An 18,351-nucleotide genomic window follows, 5' to 3' on the forward strand; every position below is an offset into this window, starting at 1 on the left:
CTGACCAAAGTCTTAATGGGTTTGAAACAGGGCAGGCATTTGGATGAGTTCATAATAAAATTCTACCTTACAATCTCAGCATGGGGAATGCCTGTGAGATAGCTATTGTTTATATCTGTCTAACCAGAAATACCCTCTAAGAGTCTCAACAGTCATTTGGTGAGACCTCTAATTTTTCTTTTTAGTAGAAATTAGAGATCTTCAGTAGAAATTAGAAATCTCAATTACAATAACAGATGGAAACTAAATGGTCCTGTTTTCAATTTTTACAGTATCAATCACTATGTAAATCATGTAAAATGGAGTGTAAGAACCCATCCTTAACCACAATAAGTCCTCGTCTATACAGACAAAACATTATCCCCGAGTGCAGCCATGGCCAAGATTAAGGCTCGGGACCTGCGCGGCAAGAAGAAGGAGGAGCTGTTGAAACAACTGGACTATCTGAAGGTGGAGCTGTCTCAGCTTCGGGTCGCTAAGGTGACCAGCGGCGCCGCATCCAAGCTCTCCAAGATACGAGTCGTCCGCAAATCCATTGCCCGCGTCCTCACTGTCATTAACCAGACTCAAAAAGAAAACCTCAGGAAATTCTACAAGGGCAAGAAGTACAAGCCTCTGGACCTGCGGCCTAAGAAGACCAGAGCCATGCGCCGCCGGCTCACCAAGCACGAGGAGAAGCTGAAGACCAAGAAGCAGCAGCGGAAAGAGCGGCTGTACCCACTGAGCAAGTATGCAGTCAAGGCCTGAGGTGGCAACGACAATAAAGTACAAGACTTGAAAAAACAAAACAAAACAAAACAAAACAAAAAAACATTATCCCCTGTCCAGGTTCACCTACCTGGTCATGATGTGAGCATAGATGGCTCCCTGGGTCCTTTCCTAAGCAGCTATGTGTGTACTGTGAGTTGCTAGAAAGGAAAGGTAATTAAATCATTACCTTCTACCATCAAACTGGAGAAATGCCACAAATAAAGTGGCTATCAGTGGCCATACATTTTGCCAAAACTATTGGTTTAATCCTGCAGCTCCTTATAAGGCAAATGGTATGCTCTTCCTTTAAAAAGAGATCACCATCAAAACAGTGTCAATTACTAGTCTATTTATTATTACAAGAATATACATCCTAAGTTTAACAGATAGATAGGATTCTATAGAAAGATAAGTTAAAATAGATAAGGTCTGCAAAACCCTAAGAGACCTACAGAATATGGCATTTAAAGATGTTTTTACTATTTTAAAAATTCATTGACAATAAGACAGGTTAACTCCTGGCAATACCCAGCCTACCTCAAAGAAGAAGATGAGCATTAAAGACACTCCTTATGGAGATAGCTTCAAACGTGGCAAACCAGCCACTGGGCAAAACATCCTTGTTTCAGCCACTGACAGAATTCTGCCTAAAAAAGGACAAGCTTGGATGCAGGTAGAGTTGGCAGCCAAACTCTGCCAAGAATGGGTAAGCAAGTCCTCAAAAGTTCCTGCTTCACAATTATGTCTGCCAGATATATTGGGCCAGAAGGCTGAAGATGACGCTTTAACATTACAGAGTTTTGAGTGATTGTTTAGGAAGAAAACTGTCTCTGTCATTTTTTTTTCCACTTTGGAAGCTGCTAATCTGCACTTCCTGTTTACTCACATAATTAGTTTTATTCCTTCTCAAATCTCTGATGGAGTTCAAAACCAGATAGTTTAGCTTTATAATTAAGCTAAGATGTTTATGGGTTAAGATGTTTTTAGGTCTAGATAGATGTTTTAAGCTCATAGAGATGAGATATGATAGACATTGATTTACATTCAGAACTTTAGACTCACCAAAATAGAAAAGATGTTTTCTTCAAGGTTGTCAAATACAAATAGCCAAAACACTATGAATGTAACAATAATATAATTTCTAATTTTTGTTGTTCTTCTTGCTGTATGTAGCTTATTTTATAATTGTGTAATAATATAAACATGTATATAAAAATTTAAAATATATTTAAAAAAGAAAATAACACAGCTTGTCCAGCATGAAATAGGACTACCCACTAAGAACTTTAGCACCCTAAGTTTCAGCCTAAAAACCTCTAGGCCAAGAGGCAATAGGCAAGAGGAAAGCCAGCACAGCTCCTGAGAAAACACAAATCAGGAAAGGCGTTTGAACTTATGCAACCAGGAGATGGAGCAGAGGGCATCTTGGCCCAGTGTATGCTTTTGTCTCCCTGCTCCTCAGTTCACCCTCGAGTCCACGTGGGAAGATCTACTCCTACACTCTCACATTCTGGACATGCCCACAGAGGAATGGGTAGCTCCTCCATGGGTATGTGTAGCACCCCTCTTACATCACACAAAGGCCTCTAAATTGGAAATGTTCCAGTTATGGAAAAAGCTTGGGACCAGCGTCCACTGTTTCCCTGACAGCTACTCCACTTTGAGTGTTATTGTAATGGGGTATAATCTGAAAACTCACAAAACAATTCCCTGTGTGCTGAAAGCTCATATTTTCAATCCTTGTATGAATCATTTGATGGATACTATTACCACGAGGACCTCCAATTCATAAACAATGCCCGTCAAAGTCCACAGCTATGACAAAAGAAAACCAATAATGTAGTCAGCTATCCAAAAGCAACAAAAAGATACAACTATGGTGGAGAAACTGACTAGCTAAATTTTCCTCAAGTGAATTTTGACTGAGTGGTCTTGAGCTGTGGTTGGTTTACTGATCTGTTCCTGCCAGCAGCAAGAGCTTTGTATGAGTTAGACTGGTGAGTGGTTGGAGTGTTTGCTGGGTTTTCATCGGGACTCAAATCTTAACACACTTTGACCAATAGGTTACAAGGGTTCAACCACCCTGGATTGCAGTTTTCAGAGAGATCAATTGGTGGCCTTCACAAGGTCCATTCTGTCAACACCAGACATCATACTGGAATATCCTGTTGTACTGGATCATTCCTGACTTCAGATTTTCCCCCAGGCTAAACTCTCAGTCATACGTAAGTCATTTTTTCTATATACATAGTATCTATCTACTCCTAGGCCCCATGAATGGCATTGAGAATGTAGAAATAACCAGAGCATCCCAAGAGGCACAAAGCCAACTGAGGACTATAAGAAGGTAAACAAACCATTAATAATAGCGTAGTCTGGTGACAGGAGTCCCAGGACCCTTTTGAGTCTTAGATCAATCAGGGCCTTCTTCAGCAAAGGTCAAGGTAATTTTTCAAGAAAATACGAAGACTGATCATAGTCATAAATTACAGATGAAGGAATACTGGCTAGAGACAAAGCAATGGGGTTGCAAAGGGAAGGAGCCACAGGTAGAGAGCATAGAGGAATGAAGCAGTACTGAGACTGTGAGCACCTGGCTCTCTTATAACGGCAGACTGTCTGGGTATCGGAAGTGATGGAAATGATGTTTCAAGCAAGCCAACAGACTTCAGGAGGCCGACTGAGAGAGTCGGACTATTCGCTAAGCTAAGAGGAACCTGAGAGAGGTAATAGGGAGCCAGGCATGATTGTGATGCTAGCATGATGGACATGCCATGGGAAGTTGCCTTGAAAAGCCTTATCCATGTTTTCTGCAGAAAGATTTGCTGGCACTCTAGTTGTAATATAGCAGGTAGGGAATACTTGGAGGAATTGCAGTTTAATATGTGTCTAGAGAAATAATTTTCCCACTGAGAATAAAACTTGAATATAATCAAAAGCACAAAAGAAATGATTTATTTATGTGTGTGGTTGAGAAACTGGGAAGGAATAGGAACAAACAGAGACTTCTCTCACACCTAAGGTTGGAGAGATCCTGGGCCTTTATCATCAGGAAGATACTGGAGCCACAGTAGCCCTGTCCAGTAAGATCTAAAGTCTAAGAGGGAATGTGGTTGACATGAGGGATGCCATCAAAATGTCCTGAACCACCCTTTAGCTATCTGCCAGCTTCATGTTTTCCCAAACCAACCTGGAAGCCGGAGAACATAAACCTGTGACAAAGGACAGGGGGAAACAGGTCAAGGGAGTCTCTGAGAACACATAGACAAATGACTGGCAAAGATATGGCTCAGACTGAGGGTGTGAACACAGCAAGACTGTGAAGCACCAAATTTATAATGTCTTTGGGAAAGAGAGTAGTTGAGCAATTCAAAGGACATTCATCTTGATCTTGATTTTTTTGCTTTTGTTTTTGCTTTTTAAACATATTTTGTATTGATTCTTTGGGAGCTTCGCACCATGCAACCCAAACCCAATCACTTCCCAGTTGCTCCATTCCTGTAATCTCCCGCACTTCAAAAGAAAACAAAAAAAAAATTAATTTCTTTAAAATGAAACAGGATCTTGCTACTACCTCTGAGAAATGACCTGTTCTTCTATTAAACTTAACAACCTTCTCTCATGCCAGTCATAGCCACTGCTTCTCCAGTTCTGCCATACTTGTACCACCTCCATCTTTCTTACCTCTACGTCACATATTCGTTAGACTAGTGGGCATTGGGGGCTGCAGTGTTTCACGCAGTACACACTTTTGCCCAAATAGCTTTTCTTGCAAATGTTCACAGTGATGAGTCATTGGTCTGGCACAAGGCCTCTGGCTTCTGCTATTCCACCAATACTGGGTGCTCGCTGAAACTCCTCTTAGATGTCCTGCTGTTGCCCTAAGCCTTGGAGATCCTTCAGCTTTGGTTCTGCAGGACCAGCCTTTCACATGCTCCAGAAGCTAATAAACGGGGCAGATGTTGGGGTGGGACAACTCAAGGCCCTGGAACTGAGCCTGGGTGGTAGTTGAGTTGGTAAGCCTGGGTCTCCACTACCCCATTCTCCCCAAGTCCTGGCAAGGGGCGGAGCCAGCTCTCACTTGCCATGCTACAAAGGGCAAGGTCAGCATCTCCCTGAGAGGGGTGGGGCCAGCTCAGCATGGGGCTCAGACATGAATATAGTTTCAGGTGGCAGTCAAGACCGTAGACATCCACATGACCTTTGATGGTAACACAGGCCTTGAACATCAACCCAGACCCCACCTGCAGTAGGACAATGGATCCAGACACAGCCCTCGGTGGCAAGCCAACCCAGATATAACCATGGCCTCAGGTGGCATCAAAGGCCACTCAGGTCAGTATAGCCCCTAGAAGCAGCACAGCCCCCTGACATCAACATGACCACAGGCAGCAGGCCAGACCACAGACATCAAAGTGGCCCTCAGTGGCAACATGGATCAAGGGCATCAACACAGACCTGACCCTTAGTGGCAGCCTAAGCTGGGACATTACCATGGGTTCAGGTGGCTGTGCAGGCTCTTCACATTGGCCTGTGAGTCTTCAGTTCCTCCTCTTTCCACGGCACACAAACCACTCTTCTTCTTTCTCTCCCATCTCTCTACCATGTAGTCCATCTTTCCCATCTCTCCATCATACGTTGGTTCATTGCAGTGGCACCACATCCTCAAGCCACAGGGCTGGAGCAGGCACTTGGGTGTGTTCCTGTGGCCATGGGTTAGGTGCTTCTCATCTTGATGTTTATAAAGATGGTTCAGACGGTTTATGGAAGGTCAGTTTCTGAAGTAAGGCTGTAAAAAGTCTGGGCACTGTTGTGATTTTTAAAAAGGTCTCATTAAGTAGGGTTAGGAGGCCCTGTATTAAACAGAACTAATAAAATGAAATAAATATGAAATTTATAAAAATGGCTTATGCTTTGAGATTATTAAATACTAAGATGAATACATATTAAAATGAAGTTTAGGCGGTCTAATAGTGATCATCATGCTGGAGAGACTGAGAGCACGGTAGCCACTCAGTCCATGAGTCTGGACTCCTCCATAGTTCCAACGTGATGCTGGATGTCAGGAGGATCCTTGGAGAGTCACAGATCTTTACTCCATGTTTGAAGCTACAGAAACTGAGTTCTGATGGCAGTGAAGGGTGAGCAGAGGCAACAACAAGATGGATGCCCACACCATCAAGAAGTAAAGTCAGGAAGAACTTCTTTATGTGTGGGCTGCCATCAACCACTCTTGGGGGATGGAGGACCTTCTCCCTTCACCTAATCTTTTCTGGAATAAAAATCATAGCCTTGCCCAGAGGCATGTCTCCAAGTTAGTTCTAGATCCAACCAAGTCAAGATTAAATGTCTTGATTAAGCAATCCATGTGATTAAACAGCACCATGTGAATGAACAGCAGCCTGTCTGGAAGATCAAAGCCATACTGGTTTTTTTTTTCTTCTCCTTTATTAATTTATTCTTGTTACATCTCAATGGTTATCCCATCCCTTGTATCCTCCCATTCTTCCCTCCCTCCCATTTTCCCCTTATTCCCCTCCCCTATGACTGTTCCTGAGGGGGATTAATGAACATTTTATTTCATGTATAGCTGAGTGAAATGGCACAATAGACTTTTTACATTGAAGCTCACTTGGTAGTATTGCACTCTCTGGCCCTTTCTAAGGCTATCTATGCTGGATGCTAATTATAAGAAGTGGTATATGTCATTTCCAGGCAAGTGATTTTGTTGCTAGTTTGAGATTCTCCAGAGTCCCTGTTCTCATTGTCACTATAATGAGTAACATGTGACATGGAATCCTGTGTCTCTATCTTAGTTACCTACCTTTCCTGTCACTAAAATAAGAAACCCTTACCATTCCATGTTACAGGCCATCACTGTGGGGACACCAGTAACTTGAAATAGCTAATCACATTACAACCACAGTCAAGATCAGAGAAAAACGAATGCATCCGTGCCCAGTACTCAAATCACCTTTTCCACTCTTAAGCAATCCAGGATCCCTGCCTAGAGAATTATGCTTCCCACAGTGGGCTGAATCTTTCCATACCAATTAATACAATCAAGATAATCCCCTATGGACAAGCCTACAGGCCAACCTAATGCAAACAGTCCCTCACTGGGACTCTCTTTCACAAGTGATTCAATATTGCATCAAGTTGACAATTAAAACTATCACAGTCACTCAATTATCAAGCCTTGTGCAGTGTCCTCTAGCAAACTCACAACAATAGGAGCAAGAAGAATCAAACCTCCAAAGCACAAATGGGTTATGTTTGACCACATCTATACATGAAAGATATGCATTGTATGACAGGTGGGAATACTCAGCCATTCCCTCAATAAACACGCATCCATATTCTATGCTGGGACTTCAAACAACAAACAAAAATGGAAACCATCTCTGCTTTCAGTTCTTACCAGAAGAAGAAGAGGAAGAAGAAGAAGAAGGAGGAGGAGGAGGAGGAGGAGGAGAAGGAGAAGGAGAAGGAGAAGAAGAAGAAATATCAAACAAAAGTGGACACAATCTCTGCTCTCTGTTGCTTACCGTCTGAATAAGTGGCACACATCACCAAAACTATCAGACTCATAAACTGGGAACGAGACAAGTGATGCAATAGCTTTCATGCTATGAAAGTGTTGAGTCTTTAAACTAGAAATTTTGAGGGTGAACTCTCACAAGATGAAATCCTAAAGCAGGTATTTGAAGTAGAGAGGGAAGATCATTCCATGCAGAAGGAAAACATCTGCAAAGATACTGTGTCAGGGTGAGCAGAAAAGAATAAAATTGAAGAGTTAGCCCTGGGGTTAAAAGCACATGTTCAGTTCCCAGTGTCCACAGAAGGAAGCTCACAATTTCCTGTAACCCTAGTTCTAGGAGATCTTGGGTTCTGTTCTGTCTTGGGTACCTGCACTCATGTGGACATATCCATACATGATCATACAGACATACCTAAGACTAAAAACACATTAAATATTTTCTTTAATGCCTGGTCTTTGAGAATTAGGGACTAAATCTGGAGCTTCAACATTCTAGCCAAGTTCCCTACCACTGAGCTGTCACCCCCATCCACCTTATATATTATTTTGAGAAAAGAGTCTCATTAAATTGCCCAGAAAAGTCTTCAACCTGTGATCCTCCTGCCTCAACCCCTCAAGCAGCTGAGATGACATGGCTATACCACCATGCCTGGATGTCAATATTATCTTGAGTGGAAAATGTCTGGCAGGAGAACAAGGCCCATCCAAACGCAGCAATGGAGCTGTCAGGATATAAACTCTTAGAAATCAAAGACCTCGCTGTCATTCATTGATGAATCTAGAGTAGTGTTGGGATTGTGGGATAACTCAATAAATATTTGTTGAATGAATAACAGAAAAATATATGTGGAGCCAGAAGAAGAAAAAGAAGCATCATTTCCAGGGATGGAAGGCTATGGCAGGAGGCAGCATATGCAACCATATAGGATCTTGCTGAGTGGAAATGGAGAATCTAAGTGCCCCATGGAGGTAAGTCAGGGGGAAAGACCTGCTCAGGCAGAAGGCAGCTAGGTTAGAATGGCCCAGACAGGATGAGTTCACTGTGGCTGGAACACAGGGAGCGTGTAGGGAGTCATGGCAGGTGAGATCACAGAGGTAGGCTAAGGTTAACTAAAAGGTGGGCCACTGTGTGCCAAAACTATTTCCCAAGCTGATCCTGTGTCTCCTCACTTGGCATTTGGACGTCTCACTGATGGGAATGCTGTGTGCAAGAGGAGATAGGTGCCAAGAAACCCAGCTCCCTAGAAGCAAGAACTCACACCAGTGTGATGATCAATTTCTTTGTTTTTTATTCGGGAATTCCAGAACAAAAGCCAGTCCTTCCTCAGGGGAGCCACCAGGGCGGTCTTCCTGGTATCTGACACGTGGATCTTACAGCCCCAGCCTACACGTGTTCTGCCCTTATGGACCTCTACCAATGTCTGCTAGAATTCCAGCCCCACCCATTGGGAAGCATGTGCCACCGCTGCATCGCGTTGAGGTTCTAAAAGGGTGATGGTCCCACCGAGACTCCAGGCCCTTTCGGCTTGTCACTACTAATATATGTCCAACTGTCTCAGACAAATCAGAGCTGTTAGAATAAATTACTGATCACAAGACTTCTGAATGTTAGTTGGAGAGAGGAATAAAACTCAAGAAACACAGAATTTTGAGACACGAGGAAGCAGTTGAGTGAGGAGTGATGTCGCAAAAGCAGAGTGCGCGGGGACTGGCGTTGGTCCTGGCATCTCATCCAAGTTTCGTTAAGTGCTTACGCCACGACTGTTAGAAACTCACTGTCAGCATTAACTCCGTGGGCCTCTGCAGCCGTCTCCGTGAGCAGAAGAATCCTACAAGCCTATATCTCCTCCAGCCCACCCATGCTAAGCCCTGCGTACCCCGACAACTTCTAAGGTGTCTGCTGCTCTGAGTCCCAGGTGTAGCCAGCCATTCCTCCTCTGCCTCTGTGAGCTCTGCTAACACAGGAAGCAAAGCTCACAGCCTCGGGACCAAACTGTCTTCGTTGTCACAGACGTAACATCCTGTGATTCCGCTCGGGTCAGGTGCTTCTCTTTGTATAAGCATTTGAAATTTGCACCGGGAAGGGGACTCACACAGGTGGCTGAGACTGGACAAGACACGGCTATGTTTCACAGTGCAGCCTGACAGTTAAAACAGACACAGCTAAAAACCGGGATCATAATGAGGATTACACAGTTTTTTTTTTTTAACTTCTACTTGTCACCTTTCAGCCTGACACCTCCCTCGCTCCCAAATTCAATAACTAACTCATGATTCGGTGTTCATCTTCAAGGTCCTTTTGAATGCACACAGGAATCTCTGGGGGAATCTCCTCCCCTGCCCCACCCCCACCCTTATCTCCCACACCCACCCCCCTCCCCCAGGCCAGGATAGATATAACTGTCCTTGTCTGGAGCCAAATTACCCTATTCAGAGCGTCACTCATTTGCTGTGTGCTGTGCTGTCTCCCTGACAAGAGCTCTCTCATGTACAAATGGGACATGGATGTTGAGGGGGTTTAGTGAGGGGGGGGACTCTAACCCAGCCCACACACAGAACGGAAGCTCAGTACCTGGGGACACCTGGGCTTTCTGCTAATGGATCACTAAAAATTCACTGGACCAATGCCTCTGCTATGTGATCAATGGGGCAATGGTGTGTCCTTTGTATGCTGCCATGTGCCAAGAGCTCTTCCTCACATCTGTCTAGGGAATCCTCCATGCCTTGTGAGGCAGCTGCCAGGATCCCCCATTCTACAAACAAAGAAAGGCAAACTCCGGTTACAAAGCCACTTGCCCGAGGACATAGAGTTGACTAGTAGCCATGCGGTCATCTTTGTGATGCATCAAGTTGCCTTTTGGCAGAATTGTTGTGAGAACAGGTCAGGGCCCACACTTGTCCCTAAGGAGAATTCAGAGTCACAGGGTTCAGGACTGATCAGGAAGGAAGGGAACAGAGCACTCCGCATCTAGAACCCTGCAGGCCAGCACCACATGATGGCTGGACTGGACACGTCATGGAGGCTTCTCTCCACCCTGAGGTACTTCACTCTGTGTTCCCAGACATGAAGACTTCCTCTCAGGTTGCTCTCAGCATCAGGGATACTCTCTTCCTTCGTACAAGCCAGCCCAAGAAACCCTAGAAGCACACAGGACTGCAGTGAAAGCTGCTGGATGCCTCCCAGAACATTCTGCATGGGGACGCTGACAGATTGCCTGAGTTGCTGGGAGGTCCCTATGCTCTGTGGTGGGGCCGAGGACATCATCCATCCATCCACATGAGCCTGCCTGAGGGGAAAGAGGCACGTGGCTCCCAGCCCAAGATAGCTTCCTTTCCTCCAGTTAGGCGCAAGAGGGAAAATGACCTCAACTTCCATTGGCCTTTGAGTTCTTACATAGCATCTGCCAGGAGTCCAGGGTCTCCAGAAGCAAATGGAAAGCCTCAAAGCGGCTTCAGTGATCTTAGAACATGCTTGTTCTAGTCTCATCTAGGAAGGAGCAGCTCGTGGCACCTCTAAAAACATCACATGGTGTCTCTAAAGTGCCTAGGAAGAAGGGAGTGAAGATAGAAACTAGTCTCTTAGATCCTCCTTCAAACTCATCACCTTAAAATGCACAGAGAGGTTGCCCCCTGCCTGACTTCCAGGTGAAAATGTCATACTGTTTGGTCAGGTCAGTCTGCGGTGGAATCAACCTACTGAGTGCTCAATGCAAGTGGTAGCCCGAATAAATTGAGGAGTAAATCTCAGCATTATGTGTTCCAGCCGTCTCTGTCATATTTACTCAAATATTTTATCTTTCTCCCTTCCCAACTGTCTGAACTCCAAGAAGGAAATGCTTGGGAACTTTGTTTTCACACAGTCTCTCCTGCGCTGGGATCCCAAGGCTGTCAGCAGCATCAGCTAAGGCAGGAGGCTTCAGGAAGGGTTCCAGCTGAGGCAAAGGGAGAAATGCTGACTGCGTGCATCCTCACCATTAGTGTAATAATCACCTCCCCTGTAGTTCAGAAAGTAGCAATGATTTCTTTCGGCATGTTTCTGTAAAGCACTTTGTGAGCCTATTAAGCCATTGAGAAGGGAAATTACAAATTAGTCACCTTTATTATTAAATAAATAAAAAGTGCAATAACCACTCTTGACTTGGGCAAGGAAGCAAGAGGAAGCAGGACGCCCACTGGAGCAGCTAAAGGAGCAGTATTTGCTGAGCCTGGCACACCTTGGCCTCCAAGCTCTCCTGGCACCTGTCTACAGTGTGACCTAAAACATTTTGTGAGCACCAGTTGGGAGCCCTGTACATAAAAGCCAGTCAACTGAGTCACATCATACTAAGAAAAAAAAACAGTTATGTCTAGCAAAATTGAAATGATTGAGCAAGAAATGATTCACAAAGGGGTTAGCTATCAGAACCAAGGCAGTGCTCTAGAGCCTGCTCTCCATTGAAGGCAGGCAAGACTTATAGGCAGAAACAGAAGGCAAATACACAGACACCTACATTGATTACAGCTTGACACTGCCTCATTAGCACAGTCTCTGCTTGAATGTCTTCTGTGGAGGGCAGAAGTGAGAGTATCATGATTCCTTGAGGCTCAACCATTGTGTTTTCTATAAATATATACTATGGCAGACCTTTCCCTTTGTGTGTGAATGAAGGTAAATTGCTTTTTTATTATTTAAGCACTCAAAGTTCAGAGGCAGCCAAATTTAACTACGTTGTCCAATGTGGGGTCTGACATATACAACAGCCTAGTAGCCCTTGGAGCTACTGTGTGAACCTTTATGAGGTGACTATGTCCAGATTGTAAATAATAAAATCAGCATTCATTTTGAACATAAAGGGACATGGAGAGCAGCCGTGATGAGATGAAAATCAGGCAGCAATGAATACTGCAGTGATGTTATAAATGCATTCATTTGTCAGGAATTGCTTCTAGAGAGAGTCGGGACCGGCTGTCAATGTATGTGGTGCCCAAAGAGCCAAAGGACAGTGACAGTGTTGGCAGCAGTGGGGACTGTTGAGCCCAGAGGATGGCAACTAAGTCAAAACTGTTCAGTCAAAGACAAATCCTCCCAAAACACCTTTGATGACAGGAACAGAAAGAGTCCCATGTAGTGAGCATCAGCTTGTCCTAGGTCTCCCTGCCTTCCTCCCCCATGTGTCCACGGGCCTCACGATTCACATGGGATCACGTTATCCCTGCTCTTGTCTCTCACATACACTTACTATGTCCACTGGTGTTGACGTTCCTCTGCACAGGTGTCAGCTGCTTTTACAGCGGAAGTGGTGGCTGAAGTGGCCAGCATCCAAACCAGAGATACACCCACCTCCCAGGGCTGATGCCTGGGTGTGTCCAGGAGAAAGAGTCAAGCTCAAAGAACACCTTGACAAGTGTTAGGTAGCTGCTCCTCCCTGCTTCTCCCTATGTCATTTAGTCAAGGGGGATTAGGGTGTGCCTTGAGGTCAGCCAGGGGAATGCTCCACTTCCCCAGCGCAGCATGTAATTATAAGGAGAGTTCACAGGACTTGATCTTGCGAGCACCTCATGCTGGTACAGGAGCCTAAGAAGCTAATGATTTTTGTCATGTCCCTCTGTCCCCTTCGTTTCACAAAGCTTGGGCTCCTTTCACACACAAGCCACTGTCCCAACCTTTACTTCTGTGATCTGTGAAATCTCTCACTTTTCCCATATGGCCCTGCTTAGAAATCACTACACAGGTAACGATGGCTGAACTACAGATTCAAGAACTCCACTGCCAGACTTTGTGCAAAGGGAAGTGGGCACAGTTAACACCACAAAGTGGAAATTCTTCTGACAGAAAAGAAAATGACAAGAGGTATGAGGTAGTCAGTAAGTAGAACCCACCTCAGAACTATTACATTTCATAATATCCCCATGTGTCTCCTTTTCTGACCATAAGACATTGGGAGCTTATTAAAGGCTTCAGCACCATGTATGCTTGGTTGAGCACAAATTTTCCCACACGTGGATGGCCACAAGTGGACTCTTTTTGACCTTGTAGTACACCAACATCAAGTCTTTAGAAGGTACAGGGAGAAGCTCCATGCTTGTGTGTTTGAGGCACGTGACATCAGTGAGGTAAACCATGATTTCTATCTCATATATAAAGGCATCCATTGATGAAGTAAGTGGCAGAGTTTGTCTTGAGTTAGAAATAACAGAAGCTGAGTTAGAAGACAAAGCTATTAGTTATTTATCTCGGTCTTTTCCATTAAAACCAGATGGACAGACAATCAAAATATTTAAGGGAAAAAAAAAGATTGTGGTGAACCTTCGAGCAGGAAAAACTACCAACACAGGGAGTGGAAGATAAGTGGCCTCTCCTGGCATGGGTGGATCTAAATGATGAACAAAGCAGATGAGCAGCAAAGAGATGGCACTGGAGACTCAGCCCACTGGCATCTAACACAGGAATGACTGGCATGAGGGGTTCATGAGATGGCCCCAGCCTTTCTGGTATTCTTACTTTTCCATCTTTTCTCAATATACTTTTCTCAATATACTAGTGTCCATTCAAAGCTGACTGGGCATCTGTTCTACTTCTGCCCTTGCCATCTTCCTAGGAGAGGGCACAGCCTTTAGCATCCAGCAGCTTCGAGCCTCCATTGATCCTGACTTTCAGCCACGTGAGTCCGCGAGCACACCCTAACACCTGCTTCTTCCTCAGACTCCCATGCTTTGCAAACATCTCTCTGTGTAAAAGTTTTGCCCAGCTTCCCAGGACCAATCATCTCTGTGGCCTGCCCCAGGTCCTCCAAGGGTAGTATAGGTGCAAAGGACCTTAAGTGCCTTCTCCTGTTGCTCTGGCCCCTTCCATAGCTCTATACTCTGGTTTGTGGGATTGGGAGGAATTCCCACTCAGATACTATTTTCTTAAGGCAGTAGATAGAGGATGGCCCCAGAATAGGAAGAGAACACCATCTTCCCAAGCTACCGACTTCCTACCAGTGAAGAGGAGCAGAACACAATGTCATGACAGGAATAACAACTGATTGATAGCAATTATTGTGAACAGTGAAGGAAGGGATCTGTGTGCACTTCTGAATCAGAAGCACATCTCATGTAGCATACACTGTTCCAATTCTGTGGATAATGTATTATTGTCACAGCTTTATATATCAAAGTGAACTCTGAACAAAGGCTAAGACCCAGAGACCATGTGTTAGTCCAGAAGAAAAGACCTGAGCTCAGGACAAGTGCTTGCTATGCAAGCATGAGGACCTGAGTTCAAATCCATAACACTTATATTAAAAGTCTGGTATATTGAGGTACAGACCTGTATTCCCAGTGCTATGAAGGGCAGAGACAACAGGATTGCTAGCACTTTTTGCTGCCAGCGAGCTCAAGGTTTGATAAGAGATATGTTTAACAGGAATAAAGTAGAGTCTGATAAAATAAGACACCAGATTTGTTCTTCTGGCCTGCCCACACACATACATGCACATATAACATAGAGAGAGAGAGACAGACAGACAGACAGACAGACAGACAGACAGACAGATTACAGACAGACAGACAGACAGGCACACAGACACATAGACACCCAGACAGGCACACAGACACACAGACACACAGTCATACAAAAACACAGACACACAGAGACACACACTATATATTCATACATATATATTAACTTAATTTAATTAACTTAATTGGTACAGAGTGCAAAATGATATGTACTTCCTATGCATAATGTCATCCAATTCCATTACCAACATGGAAACTTACAATTTTCCTCTACGTTATAATTTCAGGAATGAATAACTTAGGTCTCCATGAGATTGTGGTAGTTTGTCTAAGAAAATGGTGATGTTGGATTTTGAATCTTGCCAATTTTGGCACCATGGGCCATGCTCTTACTTACATATTGTAAGTTTGGTGGGTGAGCAAAGGCACGAAGTTACTCCTGGCTAGTACACTGACGAACATGAAAGGGGAGGAGGTGGCATTGGCTGTTCTCATGAAGCAAGCATTCCTTCCGCCCAGTGGACTCCTCTCCTGAGGAGTGATTGGTTGGTTGCCCTGTCCACTGACGATGGAGGATCCGTGCTGGCTTCCTGAGCAGGGCTACGTGAGCTCTAATAATTTCTTTTTTAGGGCTTATTCATATTTTTAACTTAAAAGTTATAAATGAGTGGTATGCCCCTCCTGTTGCTTCCTTGATGTGGTGTCTAGAAGGTGTTTTCTGTATTATAAGTGCGGGCATTGGCACTCAGTGTTGACCAGAGCAGTAAAAACATACTCAGCCTGATCATGAACCTGCTAAGGTTAGGGAAATAGAGCAGATGAATTTTCTTTTCTCAGCCTCAGACACTTGAATCAACCCAAAGGGCCTAGTTTTTATTGTTCTCTTTACATGATTTCCATAGAACTCCGTGACCCCTAAAACCCTTCCCACTTGCTAGTCACTCTTCCATGTGAGTGCTTACGTCATAGACAAGATCTAAACACCACCCACCTCAGTGAAGTAACATCAGAACCTCAAGTGCACCTTGATGTGAAGATCCTATTTCCTCTGGAAATAAAGCATACAGATGAATACCAGCCTGGTCCCCACCAGGACATCAGTTACCGGAGGACAAAATGCACATCCTATCCATGTCTAGAGCTCAGGACCTAGCTCAGAACATACCTTACTGTGTATAAAATAAGATAGCTGACTTAGCCAGGTGACAAGAGGGAATATATGGTGGTATCACCAATTATATCCTTGAATGACAGTTTGATGAAGCCAGAATAGATTTTATTGTTTTCTTGATTTTAAGTACATTTAAGACATTTGTTGTGCCCACTATGTCCCTTTCTCTCCTCCTCATCTGAACACGGCTCTCATTACTATAATTTCACTCCCTTACTTACTGCCTGCTATGTTCAAAGTCAAAACTAAGATGAGAAGCATGGCAGCTGGATGTAGTTAGAGCTCCTGGCAAAACTCAGAATCCATGAAGCATACCCTGAGATAGTTTAATAAGAACCTAGAATACCCACCAAGTAGTTTGGTCTTATAAATAAAGAACAAAGGTTTAAGTCATGAAAAGAATGCAAAATCCAGGTAGAGAAAGGAGTGGATAGCAGTTGTATTAGTCAGAATGCCAAAGAGATCATCCAAATCTCTAGGGCTTAGCACTTCAAAGGCTTCTTAACCGGTTGTGGCACAGGTCTAATGCAGGTGAGGAGAAAGCACGGCCATGTCTTGTCATTCATGGACCTATAGAAATAGGAGAACAAACTACATATTAATGTATGGCTAGTTGCTGGGTTCTCTACTGAGGAAAGAGATGAGGGTACAAACCCTCGCTTGATATAGCTTGGCCAAAACTAACATCCACCATACTCACAAGCCCACTGGCCAGACCAGTCAATGGACCAATTAAAGACAAGAATGTTGTAAGCCAAGAAATCCTAGATGCTCCAAAGGGGGAGAAGCTATACATGGCTAGTGCTTTCCTTACATAAACCACTAAGCATTCCTGGAGGGAATCAGAGTGCAGTGCCAGTCATGGCAGACATAACTGAACGTAGTGCCATGGTCCCCCAAACAGACAGCACCATCGAATAGAGCATCCATCGCCACAACCCCCTGGAACCAACCTGATTCCATTGGTTGAATCCATGGAGACTGCTAAGTACAAGCATGGTCTGGCACCAACCCCAACGCCGGCCAGCTGATCAGGCCTCAGAAGCAGAGGAGCTTTTTAAAGCTTCGTCAAAGCTGGGGCCATGCCACCTGCTGGCAGTGGACGACTCTGTGTGATACTTAAATCATAATCCCAAGCATAGTCTCAATGGGAAGTTTTCTGATTCAGAAAATGGAAAGAAAGAACGGGAGATTTGTAGTCCTTCTGAATGAGGCTTTGAGACTGTGTTCTTGGAAGTTACCTTCTGAGTGTGGGTGGCTTGCACTACTCAGTTATGGGCAATGACAAAAACATGAACCACATGGGTTTTTACAAGTACCTTGCAATGTTTCATTAGAGTAAAGGACTATAACACATTCCTCACTTTAAATACAGACACTGAGTGAAAGGGGTTCATTTTAATAGAAAAGCTTGTCTCTCTCAGCTAACATAAAAGTTGAGCAAGATGGTGCTATGCAGACTTGTCAAATTATCTACCTGAGGAAAAGACCTCCCAGCCAGGCCCCAGCACAGGTGGCTGCGGCAGAATCAGAGCAGGCTTTGTTCTCTGTAAGTGAAGGGAACACCAACATGGACAAAGACATTGAACTTGGATATAGCACAATGTAAATACTGGCATGTAAGTTAACTACCAATGGAGACGGCCTATTTAAATGATCATTCAAATGCTAAAGAAAATGATTATATCAGAAGAGCAGTATTTGAGACAGAGCTGGTGACATAGTCCCATAATCTCAGCTACTTGGGAGGATGAGGCAGGAGGTAAGCAAAGTCAAGGTGCTCTTGGGCTACAGAGCAGGTTCAAGACCAGTTTAGACAGCTTAGCAACACCTTGTCTCAAAATCAAACGGGTTGGGAGATGGCTTGGTCAGTAAAGTACTTACCTGAAAGGTCACAAACAACTAAGGTTGACACCAAGAACCTATGTAAAACATGCCAGGCATGGTTTTATGAACTCTTAATCTTAGCACCGGTGAGACGGGGACAAGAGGATCACTGAAGCTGTCCAGCCAACTTGGCCTTCTTGGGGACTTCCAGGCTAATGAGAGACCCTGTCTCAGAGAGAAAGTGAGTCACACATAAGGAACAACATTCAAAACTGTCCTCTGATCTCCACACACTTGTGCATCTGAACACACACAAAACTGCACACACACACACACAGAGAGAGAGAGAGAGAGAGAGAGAGAGAGAGAGAGAGAGAGAGAGAGAGAGAGAGAGAGAGAGAGAACTTCTTAAAAATAAGAGTTTCTAAAAGGCTGGGGATAGAGCTCAGAGGCACAGCCCTTGTGCAGCATGCACGAGGCCATGAGGTCAGTCTCTAGTATGGGGAAAGGAACGTATTTACAGGATTAAATAAATGTAAGCAAATGGTATGCAGCATGACCTGTGTGGTAGATAATTATT

At 44.3% G+C, this 18,351-nt stretch overlaps 1 protein-coding gene across 1 annotated transcript; it reads left to right on the forward strand.

Moving 5' to 3' along the window:
* The first annotated feature begins 370 nt into the window (after nt 1–370).
* LOC311590863 (large ribosomal subunit protein uL29-like) lies at nt 371–765 on the forward strand. The gene has a single exon (XM_084770156.1). It carries the CDS (start codon nt 376–378, stop codon nt 745–747), a length of 372 nt encoding a protein of 123 aa, XP_084626282.1. The 5' UTR covers nt 371–375; the 3' UTR covers nt 748–765.
* The last annotated feature ends 17,586 nt before the right edge of the window (nt 766–18,351 follow it).

The sequence above is a fragment of the Acomys minous genome (genome assembly GCF_964271855.1).
Source record: "Acomys minous genome assembly, chromosome: 1".
NCBI lineage: Eukaryota > Metazoa > Chordata > Mammalia > Rodentia > Muridae > Acomys > Acomys minous.